The sequence below is a fragment of the Manihot esculenta genome, chromosome 15, assembly GCF_001659605.2.
Source record: "Manihot esculenta cultivar AM560-2 chromosome 15, M.esculenta_v8, whole genome shotgun sequence".
NCBI classification, from domain to species: Eukaryota; Viridiplantae; Streptophyta; class Magnoliopsida; order Malpighiales; family Euphorbiaceae; genus Manihot; species Manihot esculenta.
The window spans coordinates 28,596,229-28,617,842 of NC_035175.2; the positions used below are offsets into that span (position 1 = coordinate 28,596,229).

Consider the following 21,614-nt stretch of genomic DNA (forward strand, 5'->3'; position numbering starts at 1 on the left):
TTGAAGCCCAAGTTCCTCCTAAGTTTTGGTCTGAAGCAGTTGCCACATCCATTTACCTCATCAATCGACTTCCGTCTCGCGTCCTTAATTTCCAATCTCCCTTGCATACCTTGTCCTCTCATCACACCATCCCTTCCTTTCTCAACCTTCCACCTAAAATCTTTGGCTGTACAGTTTATGTTCACATTCCTAAAACACACCGCACTAAACTTGATCCATGTGCTCTTAAGTGTGTTTTCTTTGGTTATGGTGTCCATAAAAAGGGCTATCGGTGTTTTGACCCAATCTCTAAACGGCTCTTCACTACCATGGACTGCACTTTTCTGGAAGAGGAATATTTTTTTCCCTCGCCAACTAGCAGTGAGGGGGAGACAACGGCACAATCACCACCACTGCCAAATTGGCTTAGTCAGGAGGGGCCAGAACTTGATCATTCTTCTCTTCCTGAGTCTACACCAGAACTGGGAGACACTGACCATCTAGTACAGTCCTCGGTCTCAACGTCACAACCAGAACCTGACACCGTAGAATATCCTGAGGAACACACAACTGAGGTATGTGAATCTGAACTTTCCCCTGGTTCTAATAACCTTACTACTGAACCCATTTCCCTTGAGGTTTCTGAAACAGGCCAATATGTCCTACCCCCTCGGAATAATAGAGGAATTCCACCCAGGAGATATGATCCAGAATTCGAGGCAGCCAGGTCCAGATACCCTGTGGCAAATGTTACCAGAGGAGAAAGACTATCACCTCAGTTGGTCAACCTACAGAAAAACATTTGCTCAGAATGGATACCAAAGGATGCCACAGAGGCCCAGAAGGACAAAAGATGGGTTGAGGCGATGGAGACCGAGATGGATGCCCTGGAGAAAAACAAGACCTGGGAAAAATGCTGGCTACCCAAGGGAAAACGACCAGTGGGATGCAAATGGGTGTTTACCATAAAGTATAAGTCAGACGGAACGGTGGACAGATATAAAGCTAGACTTGTAGCAAAAGGATATACTCAGACTTATGGAGTTGACTATTCTGAAACATTCTCTCCAGTAGCAAAAATTGATACAATACGGGTCCTATTCTCTCTAGCTGCAAACCTAGACTGGCCACTTCACCAATTTGATGTGAAAAATGCTTTCTTACATGGTGATCTGGAGGAGGAAGTATACATGGATGCTCCACCAGGGTTCATGAGTGGATATAGAAGGGGAAAAGTGTGTCGATTGAGGCGAGCCTTGTATGGGTTGAAACAGTCACCCAGAGCATGGTTTGGGAGATTTACTCAAGCAATGAAGAAAAATGGATATCGACAGAGTAACTCCGATCACACTCTATTCTTGAAGAGGCAAGGAAGGAAGATCACGTGTTTGATTATATACGTGGATGACATGATTATAACTGGAGATGATGTGGACGAAATCAAACAACTGAGGGACAACTTATTCTAAGAATTTGAGATGAAAGACCTGGGGATGCTAAAATATTTTCTTGGAATCGAAGTTCTCAGATCAAACCAGGGAATTCTAATATCACAGAGAAAGTACATTCTTGATCTGTTAACTGAAACAGGAATGATAGATTGCAAACCAGTCTATACTCCGGTAATGGTCAATCACGAGTTGAGCAAGGACTCAAAAGAAGGACCCACAGACAGGGGGAGGTACCAGAGACTGGTAGGAAAATTGATTTATTTATCACACACCAGACCAGACGTGGCATATGCTGTGAGTTTGGTAAGTCAGTTCATGCATGATCCAAAACAAGACCATATGGAGGCAGCATTAAGAATCGTTCGATATTTGAAAGGAACAGCTGGGATGGGCATATTGTTCAAAAAGAATGGTCATTTCAGTATCAGTGGATATACGGATGCAAGTTGGGCAGGAGATCTCTCTGACAGACGATCTACTTCAGGATACTTTACCTTTGTCGGAGGAAATTTGGTAACGTGGAAAAGTAAGAAACAGAAGGTGGTGGCACTGTCAAGTGCTGAAGCAGAATTCAGGGGAATAGCAAAAGGACTGGCAGAACTCCTATGGATCAGAAAGTTGATGTTTGAGCTTGGATTCCCATCAAAGGATGCAGCTGAACTCCGTTGTGACAACAAGGCGGCAATAAGCATTTCTGAAAATCCAGTTCAGCATGATCGAACAAAACATGTTGAAATAGACCGACATTTCATCAAAGAAAAGTTGGACAGTGGTATGATATCTTTACCATTTGTTCGATCAGAGGATCAATGGGCGGACATCCTAACCAAAGCAGTAGCTGGACGAATATTCCATGAGGTTTTGGGCAAGTTGGGTATGCTAGATCCACATGAACCAACTTGAGGGGGAGTGTTGGAAATAATCCTCTACCATGATTGTAAATCAATCAGTTGTTGGAAAGAATCCTCTGCCATGATTGTAAATCAATCAGTGATCCTCTGTCATGATTGTAAATCAGTCAGTGATCAAATCTTACCATATTTAGCATAGCACGATTCTAGGACATAATTGAGGGCTCAATCAAAGGTCTAATTGTTCATATCATGTACTATATAAACTCTATAACTTACTACACAAGAGGTAAGAAAATAAAAACAGTTTTCTTCCTATAATCTCAAGAACAGGAACATGGAAATCCGAATGGATTTTCTCCATCGAAGCAGGTAAATCTAGCTTATAAGATACATCCCCCTTGGGTCAGAAAAGAGTTTTTATTTTCACAAAAAATGTATGATCATGTATGAGATTTACAGGTACACAGAGAGTATAGCAGGCTTGCTACGGGTTCTAGCGGCCTTAAGCCGACCTGAATCCTAGCGCCAGTGACGGTCCATTTTGGGGTCGTTACAGTTGGGATAATTTTTAGTCCGTAATTGCTGAAATTATTCTAACATAAGAACACTTGGTGTAATAACTAAGGAATTGTATGATCTAGCAGCATCTCCATGCGTTTGGGTAGCTAGGATTGGATCTCTCTATTTCTTCATTCAATTGACAATTGTTTTGATGCCTAAGGCCCAAGGACGTTCCTTGGCAATTTGTTAATTAGTAATTGATTAGAGGACGTTCCCTAATTGATTTAATCATAAGGAGAGACATGGTGGTGAGAAGTGTTTTCCATCTCCATAACGAATCTATTGAATCAATCAAGAGAACATAAGTTTCAATGATCAATCCAAACAACCAAAGTGGATCCATCTCTTCAACTAGACCTTTCTCATATTAAATTTCTCTTTTATTTAATTACTTGCTCATTTAATTGCTTTCAGTAGTTTGCTAATCAAATCAATCTCAAAACCCCTATTTTTACTTTTATTGCACTTTACTTTTATTCCGCTTTCAGTTACCTGCTTTCTGTTTCTCATTCAGTTTAATCTCTTGGTCTTGTTGAGAAAAAAATAGATAAGTTTACAATTTTCTGTGGATTCGATCCTTTACCACTATCTGCAGTTGTAAAATTATTGATAATCGGAAAGATTATTTTTGACCGGCTTCAACAACCGCGAGTCAATGGACATCCAACAGATTTGTGTCCCACACTCTAAGAAGATCAACAACATGTTAATGCCATAGGAAGCTTTGAGGGGCATCAACAATAAACAAAGTATGACCCTTATTCTAACACATACAATCCAGGATAGAGGGATCACCCTAACTTTAGCTATATAAAGTCTAACAATTTTCAGAATTTTTAGCACCATTACCCTCAATAAGCACCTCCTCAAAAGTAAGGTATCCCTTTTGAAGATATTATTAATTCTCTTTCTAATTATGTGCAAAGTTTGAAAAATCAAATGAGCTAAATGGGTACATCCATAAGTATATTAGAGTCACAAGGAAAACTACCATATCAAATGGTAGTCAATCCAAAGCAAAGTGTAAGTGCAATAACTCTGAGTGGAAAAGAGTTGCAGGAAGTTCCACAAGGGCAAAGATTTAAGCAAAGATCAGTGACAAATTTGCATAATGCACTTGCAGAATTTTAGCACCCGAAGGAGACAGTTCCACGAGGATAGGGACTTGGGCAAAGCTTAGTGACAGAACTACAGAATACGTTTACAGAAATTCAGCAGAAAACAGAAAGAAGAAAAACTATTGCAAAATAGACCAGCAAAAGAAATTTGTCATTCCACCACCCTTCCCCAAGAGGTTTGCTAAATCTTAGAAAGAAAAAGAGGAAAAAAAAATTCTAGAGACTTTTTGCAATGTTGAGGTAAACATTCATTTACTTGATATTATTAAGCAAGTGCCTAAATTTGCAAAAATTTTTAAAGAATTCTGTACCAAAAAGAAAAAGCTATCCGAGAATGAAAAGGTAAGTGTGGGAGAAAACATTTCTGTAGTTAGTCAAAGCAAATTACCTCCTAAATGTAATGATAAAGGTATGTTTATTATTTCTTGCACCATTGGTAATGTTGGATTTAAAAAGGTTATGTGTGATCTTGGAGTCTTAATTAATGTCATGTCTTTATCCATTTATAATTCATTGAATGCTGGACTCTTAAAAAAACAAAGAAATAGCTTATTCTTTAAGTTCTGCATAGCCTCTAGACCAGACAGTCTTGCTCGAAGATTTGTCCGGATTTAACTCACAGCTACAACCATTTGTTATGAAGGCACTTAAATTAGAGTTAAAGTTGTTGCCCAATCACCTCAAAAATTTATACCTAGGAGCTGGAGACTCACTTCACTTAAAAGAGGATAAACTAATCATGTCACTTCATGAGTATAAGACAACAATAGAATGGGTTATAACCAATACAAATGGTATGCTACACTTTTTGCTTGATACACTACAAGATAAAAGCGGATCAGTAACGGAAATTAGTAACGGATAATATCGGTTTCTAAATAATAACGGATTAGTAACGGATATTAGTGTAGGAAACAAATTAGTAACGGATTACCAAATCCGTTACTAATTTGTTACTTATTTTTATAACGGATACTTATCCGTTACTAAATGGTTTTAATTTTCATTGTTTAGTAACGGATATCCAAATCCGTTACTGAAATGCAATTTGTTTACGTATTTTAGTAACGGATTTTAATATCCGTTACTAAATGATCAGTTAGTCACGGATTAGATCCGTTACTAAAGTAAAATTATGAATTTGACGATTTCCCTCTTTCTCCCTCCCGTTATTCACAAACGAGCTTTCATTAACAAAATCCCTAATTCCCTCTTTCTCCCTCCCGTTATTCACCTGAGCTTTCACTCCCCAAAATCCCTAATTCCCTCTTTCTTCCTCCCGTTATTCACCTGAGCTTTCACTCCCCAAAATCCCTAATTCCCTCTTTCTTCCTCCCGTTATTCACATTAGCTTTCTCTCCCCAAAATCCCTAATTCTCTCCCCATCAATCTCAGCTTCCCTCTTGGACTCATTGACATCGTTGCCCAAATTGATCGTCGTCGGTACATCGCCCAAATTTATCGTCGTCATCGGTACATCACAGCTTCTCCATCATCGTCGATACATCCCAGCTTCCCTCCTGAAGGCACTATTGTCGTCCCTCCCCTCCCGTCGATACATCGCATCTACTGCTCCTTTATTCTTGCTCTTCTTCAAGATCTGCATTTTCCATTCTCCAGGTACTCTATTTTCATTCTTTAAGATTTACTTTTGTTATTTTAGATTTGTTATTTACTTTTGTTATTTTAGATTTGTTATTCTGCTCGTGTTTTATTTTTGTTATTCTACTTTGTTTTGGATTTGAGTGTAGTTGCTGTGCATTTGAGTGTAGTTGCTGTGCATTTGAGTGTAGTTGCTGTGCATTTGAGTGTGGGCCTTTAAGATTTAGATCTGCTGTGCAATTGAGTGTAGTTGCTGTGCATTTGAGTGTGGTCCTGTGCCTTCATTATTTCCCAGTGTTCATAAGCAGCTTTTGTATATAATACACGTAGGAAAACTCAAGGAGGAAATAAGGAAAACTATTAATATTTTCTAAACAACAAATCAGTGACTCACAAAAGCTTTAAATGCTGGTTTGTGAGCAGCCATTTCAAATATGCATCATCCTGAAAAGAATGAGGAATGAGAATGAGATAAAGACAAAAAATAAGAACATATCACTTCTTTGAAGCTTAGATAATCTTCATATTTCAAAAAACAAAGTAGCCTACCCAAAGACCAAATATCTGACTTGGAACCATAAGGTATATCAACAAGAAGCTCAGGGCACATGTAACTGGGAGTTCCCACAACCTAATATTAAGAGAAAAATGCTATGAAATTAAATCAAGCAGGTTACGAAAATCTGAAATGAAGCCTATGTTAGTATCAGATTACTCACTGAAGAAGCAAAGTCATCAGAAGTCAACATCTTAGCAAGACCAAAATCACCTGCAACCAACATCAATTTGAGCAGTTTTGCTTAAGATAGTGAATAGTAGAAACCCAAAGAATTCATTTGTGTATATACTAAAAAGAAAAAGCCAATCGGCAAAGACTTTTACAATAGGAGGATTAGTTACCCAAGCGTATGTCTTGATCTCTTGTCAAAAATATATTTGAACACTGAAGCAATTTGGTAGTAGCATCAGCAAAACATAATTTATTCAGATGACCCAATTTTCAATATGTATCCAGACTATCTGCAACTTACTTTGACATCACGATGAAGTATATGGTTGGCATGCAAGTAATCTAGTGCCATTAGTAGTTGAACAAGCCACTTGCAAAGTTTCTGCCCAAAATTTTACAGTCAAGTGCACAACATCAATTGCCCAAAGCACTCTATCTAGTTTCCAAACTGAAAAATAGAACCATTAATTAGTTGACGCCCAAAAAGTGTCCATAAAAGTGATACCTCCTCAGGAAAATGAACACCATTAGCCTTTTTTATAGCTTCTGCCCTGTCCAAAAAAAAAATAATAAGAAAAGGTAAATAAGACAGCACAAAAAAAGTCATGAATCAGCAGAGGCTCAAACATTTCACAAGTCACAAGAGATGAGTAAGGATCAAAACTCACATGTCTCCACCTTCACAGTACCCTATGATAATGCACACATAGCATCCCTGAAAATGATTACAGCCAATAAGCAAGCGTCTATTGTACAACAACAATGAGGCATACAAATTCATAAACAGAAGGAAAGGAGGATAAGGTAAACAAATAAACATCACATTGGATTAAACAAGGTCCATGCAAATGCTTAATAAGCATTAAACTATTAGCTAATACCATATAATATGAGACAACTACAAAGAGAAAACTCATTAGTCAATGACATAAAGATGATCCAAGCAATACAGCTTCATAGCAGTACATATGCCTACCTTTTCTACCCATGAATCCTTGTACTCCACAATGAATGGATTTCTTACTTTTGAAACCAGTTCCATCTGCAGTAAAGAACAAAGTAGTATTTTAAGTTATAAAGGTAAAAGTTTAGGAATTAATAGATAATGTCTTAATAAATCAAAATTAAGTTTGAAAATAGACTGTATATCTTTTATGCTGACTAGTTTTTCCTTTTTAGATATAAGCATTATTGTGGTATTATTCAGCAGATTTAGGTGAGTCTCATCCCTTAACCACCCTTGACAACTTTTAATAATAGTATCACTCATAATATGCCAAACTTTTTTAGTAAAAAGTTGGATTCATCTTATCTGGTCCAATTGATTTATCTGGATGCATCAAAATTTACACAATCACCACTTGACTCATCAAATAACTCCTTTGAAATATTGAATCACAAGCTCTCTTATACCTTCCCTATTAGAAATTCAACTACCATTATTATCCTACAAAGCAACTTAGAGAATAAAATTATGAGTCATAAAATAACTGTGGCTTATAGTCTGTGGCTTAAATTAATACTTAAAATTAATACTTAAAATTAATTAAATTGAAATTAAATTAAATTAATTAATTTTAATACTTAAAATTAAATGAAATTAATTAATTTTAAAATTAAATTAATTAAAATTAAATTAAATTAATTAATTGTAATACTTAAAATTAAATTAAATTAAAATTAAATTAAAATTAAATTAAATTAATTAATTTTAAAATTAAATAAAAATTAAATTAATTAATTTTAAAATTAAATTAAAATTAAATTAATTAATTTTAATACTTAAAATTGATTAAATTAAAATTAAATTAATACTTAAAATTTATACTTAAAATTAATTAAATTAATTAAATTAATACTTAAAATTAATACTTAAAATTAAATTAATACTTAAAATTAATACTTAAAATTTATACTTAAAATTAATACTTCAAATTAAATTAAAATTAATTAAATTAAAATTAAATTAATACTTAAAATTAATTAAATTAAATTAATACTACTTTTGGAGATTAGATTGGAGATTATTTTTAGTATCATGCATGGTAGTCTGTGGCTTATTTTGATTTCTTTTCTCTCCTTATGATTCCTGTGGACTTTCCTTTGACTTGGGGCTTAGTTGCTTTATTTACATAACCATTACTTTATTTATTAATATTTTTTTGTTGGAAGTGTTTTATTATTTATTGCTTTAGGAGTTAATCATACCTTGGGGCTTAGTTGCTCATAATAACCATATTACTCTTATTTAAACACAACTACATATCAATTTATTTTTTTTTAGATGAGGACATCCTTCTGACCAACTCTTCATTTATTGTTATACATTCTAGGTATAATAGGTACAATATGCATTCTGATAGAGGTTGGATGTATGCAAGACTAAAAGATGGTCTACTAAATCCTTTATTCCTTGAAGGATTAAATGAATTCATATCAGCTGCCAAACAGTTTCCAGACTGTTTGAATGGAGAACTTATTAGGTGTCCATGTAATCAATTTAAGTGCCAAAATCGCAGTTTTGAAGATGAGAGTACAGTTAGGTTTCATATGATGAAATATGGGTTTGTTAGGGACTATTATGTATGGTATTTGCATGGAGAAATGCAAACCTACAATGAGGTCCACGGGAGAAGTAATGATTCAACTTACAACACTTGCAATGTGGAATATCAACATACTGAGTTCTCTAATGCTTATGAACAACTAGTTGTAGATGCAGCAGGACCGAGTTTCTCCCCATCAATTAGTAATGAGCCTCCAAATCAATCTACTCAGAGATTGTATGACATGTTGGCCGCTGTTAATCAGGAATTGTGGCCAGGTTGTGAAAATCATTCACAACTGTCAGCTGTGGCAAGGATATTGAATATCAAATCTGAACATCATTTGTCCGAACGTTGTTTTGACAATATTTGCCAATTCATCAAAGAAATTTTACCTACTGATAATTTGTTTACTGATAATTTCTACTCTACAAAGAAATTGCTTGAAGGCTTGGGATTACCAATTCAGAAGATTCATACTTGCTTAAATGGTTGTATGATTTATTGGGGTGAGGATAATGAATTGCTCAGGTGCAAGGTGTGTGATCATCCGAGGTACAAACGATTGCAAGTTAGCCAGAGCTCTAGTAAAACCCAAGTTGCTTATAGTAAAATGTATTACATGCCAATCACACCTAGACTACAAAGGTTGTACGCATCTAATGCTACAGCTAAGGATATGACTTGGCATGCCAATCATGGGACTAATGATGATTTAATGCATCATCCAGCTGATTCGCATGCATGGAAAGCTTTTGATAATAATTGGCCTCATTTCAGTGCTGAGAAACGTAATGTCCGTCTTGGACTGTGTACCGATGGTTTTCAACCCTTTGGACAATCTGGTCAGCAATATTCATCATGGCCTGTCATATTGACACCTTACAATTTACCCCCATGGTTATGCATGAAAGGTGAGTATATGTTTCTCACTATACTTGTCCCAGGGCCTAGAAATCCAAAAGATAAGTTGGATGTGTATTTGCAACCCCTAGTAACTGAGTTGAAAGATTTATGGGAGAATGGAGTTGAAACATATGATGCATTCAATAAAGAAAATTTCAACTTGCGAGCTGCTTTAATGTGGACTATAAGTGATTTTCCTGCTTATGCAATGTTATCTGGATGGAGCACTGCAGGACGGACTGCTTGTCCTTATTGCATGGAAGATAGTGATGCATTCACATTGACAAGAGGAGGTAAGCAATCATGGTTTGATAATCATCGCAAATTTTTACCTCCTAGCCATTCTTTTAGAAGAAACAAAACAGCTTTTAGGAAGAATGTATCTGTTACTAAGAAAGCTAAACCACCTATTTCCGGTGAAGAAATACTGAAACAGATTGATGAATTGGGGTTTAAGAGGGTTATAGATGAGGATGCATTTGAAATAAATTCCCGTCTATCAAAGCAATGCGGTTGGCGAAAAAGAAGCATCTTGTGGGATTTACCGTATTGGAAAACAAATTTGATTCGACACAATCTTGATGTAATGCACATTGAGAAAAAATTTTTTGAAAATATAATAAACACTGTAATGAGTGTTGAGGGAAAGACAAAGGATAATGCCAAGTCAAGGGCAGACCTAAATGTGATCTGTGATCGGCCAGAGTTGGAAATGGATCAAGTCACTGGGAGATATCCCAAAGCTTGTTATACTCTAGATAAGCAAAGTAAGCAAGTATTATGTGATTGGTTGAAAAATCTCAAGTTTCCCGATGGATATGTTTCCAATATGGGGCGATGTATTGATATGAAGAAGCTGAAGATGTTTGGTATGAAGAGTCATGATTGTCATGTCTTCATGCAGCGGATTATGCCAATTGCATTTCGTGAGTTGCTTCCGTCAAATGTGTGGCAACCCTTAACAGAGTTGAGTAATTTTTTTAAGGAGTTAACATCTACCACTATAAGTGAGAGTGATATGTTGCGGTTGCATGGTGAAATTCCTTTAATCATATGCAAGCTTGAGCGTGTTTTCCCTCCAAGCTTCTTTGATTGTATGGAACACCTCCCTGTCCATCTAGCATATGAAGCATGGCTAGCAGGTCCAGTGCAATATCGATGGATGTATCCTTTTGAACGGTAAGTTCTTTTAACTTCACTTTAATTAAGTTATTTAATAATGTTTACTAATGTTGGTCATATATTTTATAGATATCTGCGACGGCTTAAGAATAATGTCAGAAATAAAGCTAGAGTCGAGGGATCAATATGTAATGCGTACCTAGTAGAAGAAGCAACTTCATTTTGTGCACATTACTTTGAATCGTATGTCCAAACTAGACATCGAAAAGTGCCAAGGAATGTTGATATTTCAGAAAGTACTGAAAATTATGAAGGCAATCTATCAATCTTCATGCAGTCCGGTCGACCAATAGGAAAAGGGACAACCAGATATCTTATGGAGGATGAGTATAAAGCAGCACAAGTGTACATATTATTAAATTGTCCAGAAGTGAAACCCTATATTGAGTAAGTTATCGTAAATAAGTAATTTATATATTATGTTCTTAAATTACTTTTTCTAATGGAGTTGAGGTTTTTCCAGCATTTACATTGATCAATTGCGCTCAAATGATCCGTTGGTCAATGATTCTCAGATTGACATCAAATTGGAGAGTGAATTCTCTATATGGTTCAACAATTTTGCTCATGATTCGTGCAATAACATATCCAATAAGTTTATCATATCGCTTGTAATGGGTCCATTACGAAGTGTGACATCATACAATGGATATATGGTGAATGGATATAAGTTTCAATCGAAGTCATACTGTGCAAGTAGAGCAACAATGAACAGTGGGGTGTGTATTAAGGGGTCAAATTACAGCAGCGAAGAAAGCGATTACTATGGACAATTGCTTGAAGTTATACGTTTGGAGTATCCAGGTCTTCCAATCAAGCGAGTTGTACTTTTCAAATGCAATTGGTTTGACCCCACTCCAAATGTAGGCACAAAGATCCATAGTAAATATAAACTTGTCGATGTGAATCATAAACGATCTTTTAATAGATATGAGCCTTTTGTGCTGGGAGTACAAGCAATGCAAGTGATATATACTCCGTATCCTAGCCTAAAGCGAGATAAAATTGACTGGTGGGCTGCTATAAAAGTCAAAGCACGTTCTGTAATTCAACTTCCAACACAAGAAAATACACAACCTGCTGATGAACCATTTCAACAAGAGGAAATGGAACACACTGCCATAATTAGAGAAATTGATGATTCAACACAACAATTAAATGATCCAACTGGGGATGTTATTGAAATTGATGATGGTGAAGAAAATGATGAAGATGAAACTATAATAGCAACAGAAACAGATGATGATGATGATGATGACTTAGATGTAGATAGTGAATAGAAGGTATAACATAATTGATATCTATTTTTACTTTTAGTTATTAAATATGTTAACTACATCTTGATTTTTATAATGTAAATTTGTACAGGATGAGAGGACGAGGACGCGGATCTTCATCACGGGGTCGAGGAGACCATGGCAGGGGTAGTGTCCACACAACTGAATCAGAAAATGTCAATCAAGATTTGGTACAACACACTGCTTTGATTCCTAGACCAGACCAGGGTGAGAGATCCACACCGGGTGCTGCATCATCCACTCCTGCTTCAGTGCACACATCTGCTACTGCCTCAGCACCCATAGGTTTGCCACCTATTGCATCTACGGCTACATCTGCATCTGCTTCTGGTAGTTGTGCACCTACAGGGCTCAGACCACATATTCACTTAGTAAATTCAGTGTGAGTAAAATTTATAAGTATTTTTAACTATGCATTTAATTTTTTTGCTTATTTCAAAATTATTTTGTTTGTCAATTATTCTTTTACAGCATGCAGCCTTTTGATCCGATTGCTAGGCGGATTACCTTGATCTTCAAGGAAAAGTTAGTAGCAGATGACTTTTGTTGGAAGAATGTACCAGAAGAGGTTAAAGAATTCTATTGGCAAGAATTTAAGGTAATACAAATTATATTGTACATGTGATTATTTTTACTGTGCATTATTTGTAGCTAAATGTGAGTAATTACAGAAACACTTCTTATGGGAGGAGGCAATAGAACAACTGATGAAGATAGCTTGGAGGAAGAAAGCTGCCAAGCGATATCGTAGCCTTATGTGTAGCGTAAGGAATGGGAAGGAGAAGAGACTATCACTGACAGAAGGAGTAATGGATGCATGGCAATCCGCTTGGGGAGCAACTGAGTATAAAGAGAAATGCAAAAAATTCTCAAATAACAGAAAGAGTGAAACAGGTGGGCAAGGCGCTGGCCCATCAAGACATTGTGGAGGATCCATATCTCAGTATAGGCATCAACAACAGATGGTACGTAATATTCATTCTCACTTAAATTTTTTCAAATACTTTAAATTTATCCAATTTATTGTGAATTTATATTGAAGCATGTTATTACTATTTATATTTTACTTGCAGCGCGAAAGACTAGGCAGAGATCCTCTACCTCATGAGTTATTTGAGGCTACGCATAAGAAGAAGGGTTCCTCAGAGTTTGTTGATGCATGCTCAAAGTCCATTCATGTGAGAAATTAAATAAATTTATAGTAAATTATTTGATTTGTAGTTTATACTGTTATATCACATAGTATTTTTTTTGAAGGATCGCTTTCTGACTTTGAAAGAGCAAGCATCACAGACAGATAATGACAGTAGTCAGGCATCCCGCGTTGATGAGGCTCAGTTATACTTTGAGGCAGTAGGTGGAGAGAAAAAAAGAAGGGTGTACGGTCTTGGATCACAGGCTTCAGTTTTCTTCCCAAACAAGACTTCTGCTAATACATCCTTCACATCAGCTCAGCAAAATCAGGATCTTCAAGATGAAATGGCTGATCTCAGACGCAAGCTACAGGAGCGTGAGGATAATGAACAAGCATTGATTGAGCAAAATGTGCGGATTACCTCTGAGCTCTCACAGGTGAAGGATTTACTTATGCAGCTTGTGAGTGAAAGACAAGGCAACCAGCCTTCAGCTCCCGGTGAGGGAACTTCTGCACAGCCTGCACAGCCTGCACAGCCTCCTGATCAAGCAGATGAAACAAATGATGAGGACGAGGACGAGAACACTACACATTTATAGTTTCTTTTTTCATTACACATATGTACTAGGATAATAAAGAATTTGTTAATTTTTTTAGTTTAAAATTGAACAGCTGGATGTTTGGATATATGTTTGATTTGATTTACATAATATATGATATTGGATTTGAGTTCATTCATGACATTTGGTTTTTACATGTTGTTATTGAGATGAGTTGTAATATGTGAGTGTATTTACAGGTTAGTTGTAATATGTGAGTGTATTTACAGGTTTGTCTGATTAGATTATATAATTTATAATATTTTATTATAATTTTATAAATAGTAACGGATTAGTAACGGATTAAGTTGTTACTGATCCGTTAAAAATAGTAACGGATTAGCAACGGAAAAATCCGTTACTAAAATCAACAAAACGGAAACTAAATTTAGTAACGGATTTTTCCGTTACTAATCCGTTACTAAATTAGTAACGGATTTGTAACGGAAAAATCCGTTACTAAAAAAATCTGTTACTAAAATCAACTAAACGGAAACTAAATTTAGTAACGGAATTTCCGTTACAAATCCGTTACAAATTTAGTAACGGACTAGAAAATCCGTTACTAATGCATTAGCAACGAGGTTCACTGTAACGGAAAATTTCCGTTACAAATCCGTTACAAAATAGTTTTAGTAACGGATTTTTAATAATTAGTAACGGAAATTTCCGTTACTAATCCGATAAATTTTTGTAGTGATAATGTTGGGATCCCTTTCTTTCCACCAGTTACTTGAGCCTTGTCTTATACCTTGCCCACGTCAACTTAACCAGGGGAGTATTATTCTAACTTTCTTTGTATAACTTTTTATTTTTTAACACATTGAGAGCAATGTTTTGGAGTGGGGCTATATATGCTGCATTTTCTTATTTTAATCTGTAATTTTCTTTTCATTTCATGCATTTCCTTTTAATTTTTTAATGTATTTTGGTAGAAATTTTGGTTAAGTATGGCAATTTGATTATTCCACTCTTGAATTCTTGGAAATTTGGATTGAATCATAAATAATATGTTAGTATTTATGTGGGTGATTGTCTCGGTTTTCACTTTGCTTGCAATAGTTTTTGATAATTGTCTTGAAGTATAAATAGTTGAGTTTGAATAAGATGTGTGTGCTTGCATGATTAAGGTACTAATGGAGTATAAAAAATATAAATTTTTAATTTTTTTAGAACATTTATCAAAGAAATAAGGTGTTTAAGGTCAAAAAAAAAAAAAAGATAGCACAAAATAAATCTACTCCACTGGTTAAGTGACCATGAGTAGTGCTAATAGCCATTTGAAACTGTGACCAATTGAGTAACCAGAGATGGGTATCACAAATATGTACATTTGCATCAAAAGAGTTTGTGACATTCCAAGCAAGAAATGAAAAAGTCCTTATAAATAATAATTAAAAAAAAAATCTTGTATACTTTGTTTTTAGACTTAGGAACCAGCTTTAAATGATAATGGAATTGGCTAAGATAAGGTCTAGTGACTACTTCATGAATTCTATTTGACTATTTGTGTGATTGAGTGTGAATAGCTTGAGCTCTTCTATTTATGTCAAAGATTTTGTTAGGATTATTATTTGTAATACGACTCATTGTTAGTTATATGCATACTGGTATACTATTGTACTTCAATTCAAAAGTCTAGGTGAAAGAGTGGAGTTAATAATCTAAATTGCTTGAATGCTTGAGGGCAAACATGGTTCAAGTATGCGAAATTTGATGATACATATATTCAACACATATTTTAATTAAATATTTGATTAAATAAGATATGAATGCTATTTATTTTGGTAATTTTATAGATTTTATATAGAAATGTAAAGGATAGCAAAGATGAGCAAAAATCAAAGAGAAAAGAAGTTGATTATGTGTAGTGGCTGAACAGACTGGACCGAAGAGTTGCCCAAGTCTCCAAGCAAACTTCCAAACAGCAGCAGAAAATATTTGACGTGGAAAATTCATGATTCTTCCATTTAAACCATTTAAAGCAGTCCAGATTTCACGGGATTGTTCTCCAAAAGATTAGAAAATCTCTACCCTCTCTAAGAAACAAATCAAAAGAGTCATTTTACTAAAAATATTCAAATCAAGCTCTTTTAGGAAGAAAGTTCAATAGGAGTTCTTTAGGGTTTTGTTATTTATACACATTTTTTTATAGCAGTAGCCAACATCCTCTCTTCTGTCGAATTACTTTCTTTCTTTTTATGCTTTCTTTCATCCATGTATGGCTAATTTCTTTAATTTTAATTGATGATAGGTTGAAATTTCAGTTTTTTTCATCGATCGTGAGATCTAAATATTATTATTCGTCTTTATTCTTTTAGTATTTATACAATTTCAATTCTTCTTATTTTTATTGCTTTATTAATTGATCAAAAGGACCCGGTTCATATTTTTAAGATAATATATTGTTAGTTTGGATGTTTGAAATCCGTAATTGTTTGAGTTATTCAATAATAAGTAACGATTAGTATAATCCACTAAGAAATTGCATGATCTGCCTTAAGCTCACTAAGCGGTTTGGTTTGTTGGTTGGAATTAGGTCTCTTTAATTCTTAAGACAATTGATAAATTAAATCTACTATACATTTTTTGGGTTGTTTATTAACTAGGGTTAATTAGCGAGTATTTTCTAATTAATTTACACTTAAAGAGAAATTGATTACAAATAGCGTCTTCCATAACTAAAACTAATTTATTTAAATGAATAAAGGTATTTTGCTTCAATAATCGGTTCTCATAACTGAAATTGATTCTATTCTTCAACTTCAATTTATTTGTATTAATTTTCTCTTAACTCTTTTATTGCTGTCTTTAATTGTCTTATTTTTTATTTTAATTGAATCTTGATCAAAACCCCATTTATACTTTTTTGTTTATTTTTATTGATTGGAGATTTTTAATGTTAATTCCTGTGTGGATCCTATTCACCCTATACACAATTTATATTTATTGTATTTGGATAAATTATTTTTTTTATTTCGATGTCTATTAAATATAAAATCCTATAAAATAAAGATAATATTTTAATATAAATAATATTTTATTGTTATTAGAATTCTATTACTGTTAAAGGATATTTAAATAATTTAGGTTATTGAAACTTGAATTTAATATATTTTAAAATTGATCTGCATCACTAATACTAAACTTACATATACCATTCAAGTATTAAAATTCTCACGGTACAATGAAATAAAGTTTTTCAAAAATATGGTTTCATGAGATATCTTATCTCATGATTTTTAAACTTTAATAAATTTTTATTATTTAAAAGAAATAAAAGGTTTTTGAAAGTAGTGGGTTAAAGTTTGAAAGTTTTTGGAGATTTTAAAAAAATTTCACCCTGCCAAACATTGATTCAAAGTTTTTGAACCTTGTTAAACCTACCAATATTTTACAAAATCTCCACCCAATATTTTAAAAAATCTCCTCCCAAATAAAGGGTTAGTGTTAGTAAATTCATAGAAAAAATCTTAAGAATTTTTACTTTTTAGTCCTATGATATAAAAGAAATTCATTAATTGATAATTTAATTTTAAAAAATATATTACAATAATCCATAAGATTTAAAAAAAATATACTGATTAATTCTTTTATTAATTTTAACCGTTTAATATTAATAAAAAAATTTAAAATGCATTCAATATAAAATAATTAATTAATTAATAAACTTTTCAAAAATTTTAAAGACTTTTTAATATATTTTTTAAAATTGATAAAACTAACATTAATAGGTTTTTTATAGTATATGAAGTAGATAATAGATGGTAAAAACATAATGAAAAATTCATTAGTAGAAATTTTAAAATTTAAATATATTTTATTATATTTCTCAAAACCAAAAAATTAATCAATGATGAGTAGGGGTGAGCATTCGATCGGTTCGGTTAAAAACCGAACCGAACCGAATAAACCGAAAATCAAAATTTTAGTATTTATAAAAACCGAACCGAACTGATTTTTATCAGAAACCAAATCGAACCGAACCGGTCTGATTCGGTTCGATTCGGTTCGGTTTGATCGGTTTCGATTTTTAATAATTTTTTAACTTTTTACACTTTATTTTTAATATTTTAAAATTTAATTAAAATATTTTAATTTTAATATAATTTAATTTCTCTGTATTATTGAAAAAACATATTATTATCACTAATCGGTTCGGTTCGATTTTTCCGGTTTTTTCTGATAAAATCGAACCGAAATAATCAAAATTTCTGAAATTAAAAATCAAACCGAACTGAAATATATAAAAAACCGAACTAAATTTTTAAATCAATTCGATTCGATCGATTTTTTCGGTTTGAACTAAATACTGCGCACCCGAGTTAGTTTTGAGTTAGTTTCATACCATATTAAGTTTTCAATAATCTCATAATAAGGGAATCTTGCAATAATTATACCCATATAATTAAAATAATCCCACACTGTATGCCATTATCATTGGACAGAATTAGGACCTTTACGTTATGACGTTTATTATCCCACTCTGCGGCTAAAATCCAAATACATGAATATTTAAGCAAATTTCCCACACGCACCAACCTTTCTGGCTTCATGTTTTTAAAACTTTCTTCAACTTTCTATTCTCTATCTCTAATGCTTCTCTCAAAATAAAATCTTGTCATAAAAGAATAAAGAAAAAGCATAGGAATAGCTGATCAAGAACAAGGAAAGAAACCCCACAAAGCATTATCATGTGGCTCTTTGGATTCTCCACCAGAAATTTCTTGATAATTGTAGCTATAGTTGTCATTCTTGTGACCATAGTCTTAAGGTGGTTTTCCATCTACCTTGAGGGAGAGGTCCCCATGAGAAAATCCCAAAGAAAAGGTGAAAAACAGCAACAAGAAGTAAGGAAGTGTAGCCCTGGGATTATTAGGACATATGCATTAGAAGAGTTGAAGATGGCAACTAAGGATTTTAGAATTAGGATAGGAGTTGGAGCTACTTCTTTTGTTTATCTTGCAGAGCTTGGAGATGGGAAATTTGGAGCAGTGAAGAGAGTAATGGAGGATAGAGGTGGAAGCAAGAAGATTTTCTTAGACGAAGTTTCTGTTTTGCTAAGGATTTCTCATCCTAACTTGGTAGGATTGATGGGTTTCTGCTTGGAGAAAGGTAATAGTAAATTTTCATCACTTGCATATGTCAATGAAAATTTATTTTTATCCTGAGGTGATCCTTTGCATTGAGGGATAGATTTTGTATAAATCTTTCATTTTTTTCATAATAAAATGAAATGAAAATTCATAGATGGTTGAGTATTCCTCATTTATCAGAATTTCTCATTTTTAATACATGTAGAATTTTTTAAATTCTTCAATGTATAAACTTAAAGAAATTCAGTAATCTTTATTTCATATGTTTTATTAAATTCTATGAATTTTAAATTTCATCAATCCAAATATGTCCTAAAAAAATTTATAAAGATTTTTGAAAAAATTACTATTTAGACCCTATATTATGGAGAAACTCACTAATTGGTTTCTCGATTTTGAAAAATGCATTAAAACATCATGATATTTTAAAAATTTACTAATTAGTTTTTCTATTATTTTTAACCGCTAAATATTATAAAAATGTCTAAAATACTCTTAATGCGGAGGGATTAATTAGTAAATTTTTTAAAAATATGAGAAATTAACTAATAAATTTTTCAAAACTGTAGAGACTAAATAATAAAATACTTAATGAAAAAAAATTAACAGAAGGACTAACTAGTATACTTTTTAAAATATCAGGGACATTTTAACGCATTTTTCAAAATCGATGAACTAATTAGTGAGTTTCTCCACAGTATAGGCACGAAGTAGTAATTTTCTCAAGAATTTTTTTTGGCATATAAAATCATTTAGTTTTTTTATTTTTGTATTGTTTGAGAATTAATTTTGAACAAGATAGGAAAATTATTATACAGTCTCTATAGTATGAAAAATTTATTAATAAATCCCCTAATTTTAAAAAATATATTAAAATATTTTTAAAATCTACTGATTAATCCTTACCATTAGATTTGTAAGCTAATACTGTGATTTTTAACATTAAAAGGAGAGAAAAATTTTCCTCCTATAATTACTTCTTTTTATTAAATGAATAACTAAAATAGTTTATAGCATTTAGACTTTTTTTTACCATTAATAGTTAAAAAATTAATAGAATTACTAATTAGTAATTTTTTTTTAAAAATTCTATAATATTTTAATATATTTTTAAAATTAATGAACTATAATTAATAAGTTTCTCTACAAAATATGGACTAAATAGTAATTTTTTTAAAAAATCAGTGAAAAATGATAAATTGAGAATAAAAAGGAAATATAATTAATTAATGTGACTAAAAAGCATGAAAAATGAACTGTGCAGGAGAGCAACTTCTTCTTCTGGAGTATGTCCCAAACAAAAGCCTATTTGACAGGATTCATACACACCATGGCCAATCTTCAGGAATATTATCATGGTCTAACCGCGTAAACATTGCCTTGGACATTGCAAGAGCCCTTGATTACCTTCACTCACAGGCTGATCCACCCATTATTCACAGAGACGTAAAGTCCTCAAACATTCTCTTAATTGACAATAATCATGCCAAATTGGCTGATTTTGGGCTATGCAAATTGGGATATGACAAGCCTGGCTCACAGTCACCCACCACTATCAAAGGCTCATTTGGGTATGTTGATACCAATTATCTTAAAACAGGACTTGTTTCACCAAAGAGTGATGTTTATAGCTATGGAGTTTTGTTGCTTGAGCTCATAACAGGATTGAAATCTATACAAGGATCTGTGACACTTGCTGAATGGACAGATGAATGCAGGACAACTGATGATGTTGAGGTTTTGGCTAAGTTGTTGGATCCTAAACTTAATGGGAATGCTAATTTAGAGCAGCTAAAGGTTTTGATTGATATAGCTAACTTGGCTTTGTTAGATAATTCTGAAGAAAGACCAGAAATGAACTTTATTATAAATAGAATTTTATGTTGTATGGAAACACCTTCTCCATCCTTTTGCCTCTATAAATTACACTAATTCTGAAGAAAGACCAGAAAGACCATTTGCCTCTATAAATTACACTAATTGCCAAAATGTCTATATATTTTTTTAGTTATTTTATTCCATTCTTTTTTATGTTTAATAGAAAAACCCTCTAATAAGCAAATAACCTTGATAATGTATATGGAATAATTTGACTGGGATTGTGAGATTTTCTCTCAAAAGCTTTACCAATAACGGAAAATAAAAAGATTTTTCTTGTACTTAGAAAATTAAAAATGATAATGGACTATTTAGAATTCGTCTTTGAAAATTAAAAATGATAACTGACTATTTAAAATTCGTCAGGAGATTTAACCAATATCCCTTAACTAAAATGATATAAGAGAAAAAATAAATTAGAAGTTGAAAAATCTTATTGAAACTCTTTAAACATTGAAAAAATAATTCTAAAAACCTAACATGCAAAATTATAAAAATATTTTATAAAATAATTAAAATGTAGAATTGATCCCTAGACGGTGAAATTTTCATACCAAACTTTGTGACGGGTATGTGACTCTCGTCATAATAGAATCCATCAAGAAATTTAATTAATATCGCTTAACTAAGATGATATAAAAAAAAATAGGTTAAAAGCCGAAAAATCTTATTGAAACTT

General features: G+C 33.0%; 3 protein-coding genes and 1 long non-coding RNA gene across 6 annotated transcripts; 3 read left to right on the top strand and 1 right to left on the bottom strand.

Annotated features, from left to right (window-relative positions):
- Window positions 1-5,126: 5,126 nt before the first annotated feature.
- LOC122721887 lies at window positions 5,127-14,096 on the top strand. 3 transcript variants are annotated; one of them, XM_043950885.1, is made up of 6 exons: window positions 5,127-5,583; window positions 12,298-12,609; window positions 12,699-12,825; window positions 12,899-13,192; window positions 13,301-13,405; window positions 13,485-14,096. In XM_043950885.1, the coding sequence occupies exons 2-6, from the start codon at window positions 12,299-12,301 to the stop codon at window positions 13,959-13,961; spliced, it is 1,314 nt and encodes a 437-aa protein (XP_043806820.1). In that variant the 5' UTR covers window positions 5,127-5,583; window position 12,298; the 3' UTR covers window positions 13,962-14,096. The 3 variants fall into 3 exon arrangements, with proteins under 3 accessions (XP_043806820.1, XP_043806822.1, XP_043806821.1); XM_043950886.1 differs by lacking the exon at window positions 5,127-5,583 and adding an exon at window positions 12,071-12,212; XM_043950887.1 differs by lacking the exons at window positions 5,127-5,583; window positions 12,699-12,825; window positions 12,899-13,192; window positions 13,301-13,405; window positions 13,485-14,096 and adding exons at window positions 10,967-11,316; window positions 11,393-12,212 and having other exon boundaries at window positions 12,298-12,440.
- Window positions 6,467-7,341, bottom strand: LOC122721888. Its single transcript, XR_006348674.1, has 5 exons — window positions 7,272-7,341; window positions 6,964-7,010; window positions 6,801-6,846; window positions 6,597-6,677; window positions 6,467-6,508 (listed from the first exon to the last, which is right to left on the bottom strand). It is a non-coding gene; the product is annotated as an uncharacterized LOC122721888 (long non-coding RNA).
- LOC122721980 lies at window positions 8,645-10,930 on the top strand. The gene has a single exon (XM_043951404.1). The coding sequence runs from the start codon at window positions 8,645-8,647 to the stop codon at window positions 10,928-10,930; it is 2,286 nt and encodes a 761-aa protein (XP_043807339.1).
- Window positions 14,097-18,638: 4,542 nt separating the features above from the next.
- Window positions 18,639-20,989, top strand: LOC110608174 (pto-interacting protein 1). The gene is made up of 2 exons (XM_021747385.2): window positions 18,639-19,076; window positions 20,322-20,989. The coding sequence occupies exons 1-2, from the start codon at window positions 18,656-18,658 to the stop codon at window positions 20,987-20,989; spliced, it is 1,089 nt and encodes a 362-aa protein (XP_021603077.1). The 5' UTR covers window positions 18,639-18,655.
- Window positions 20,990-21,614: the final 625 nt, after the last annotated feature.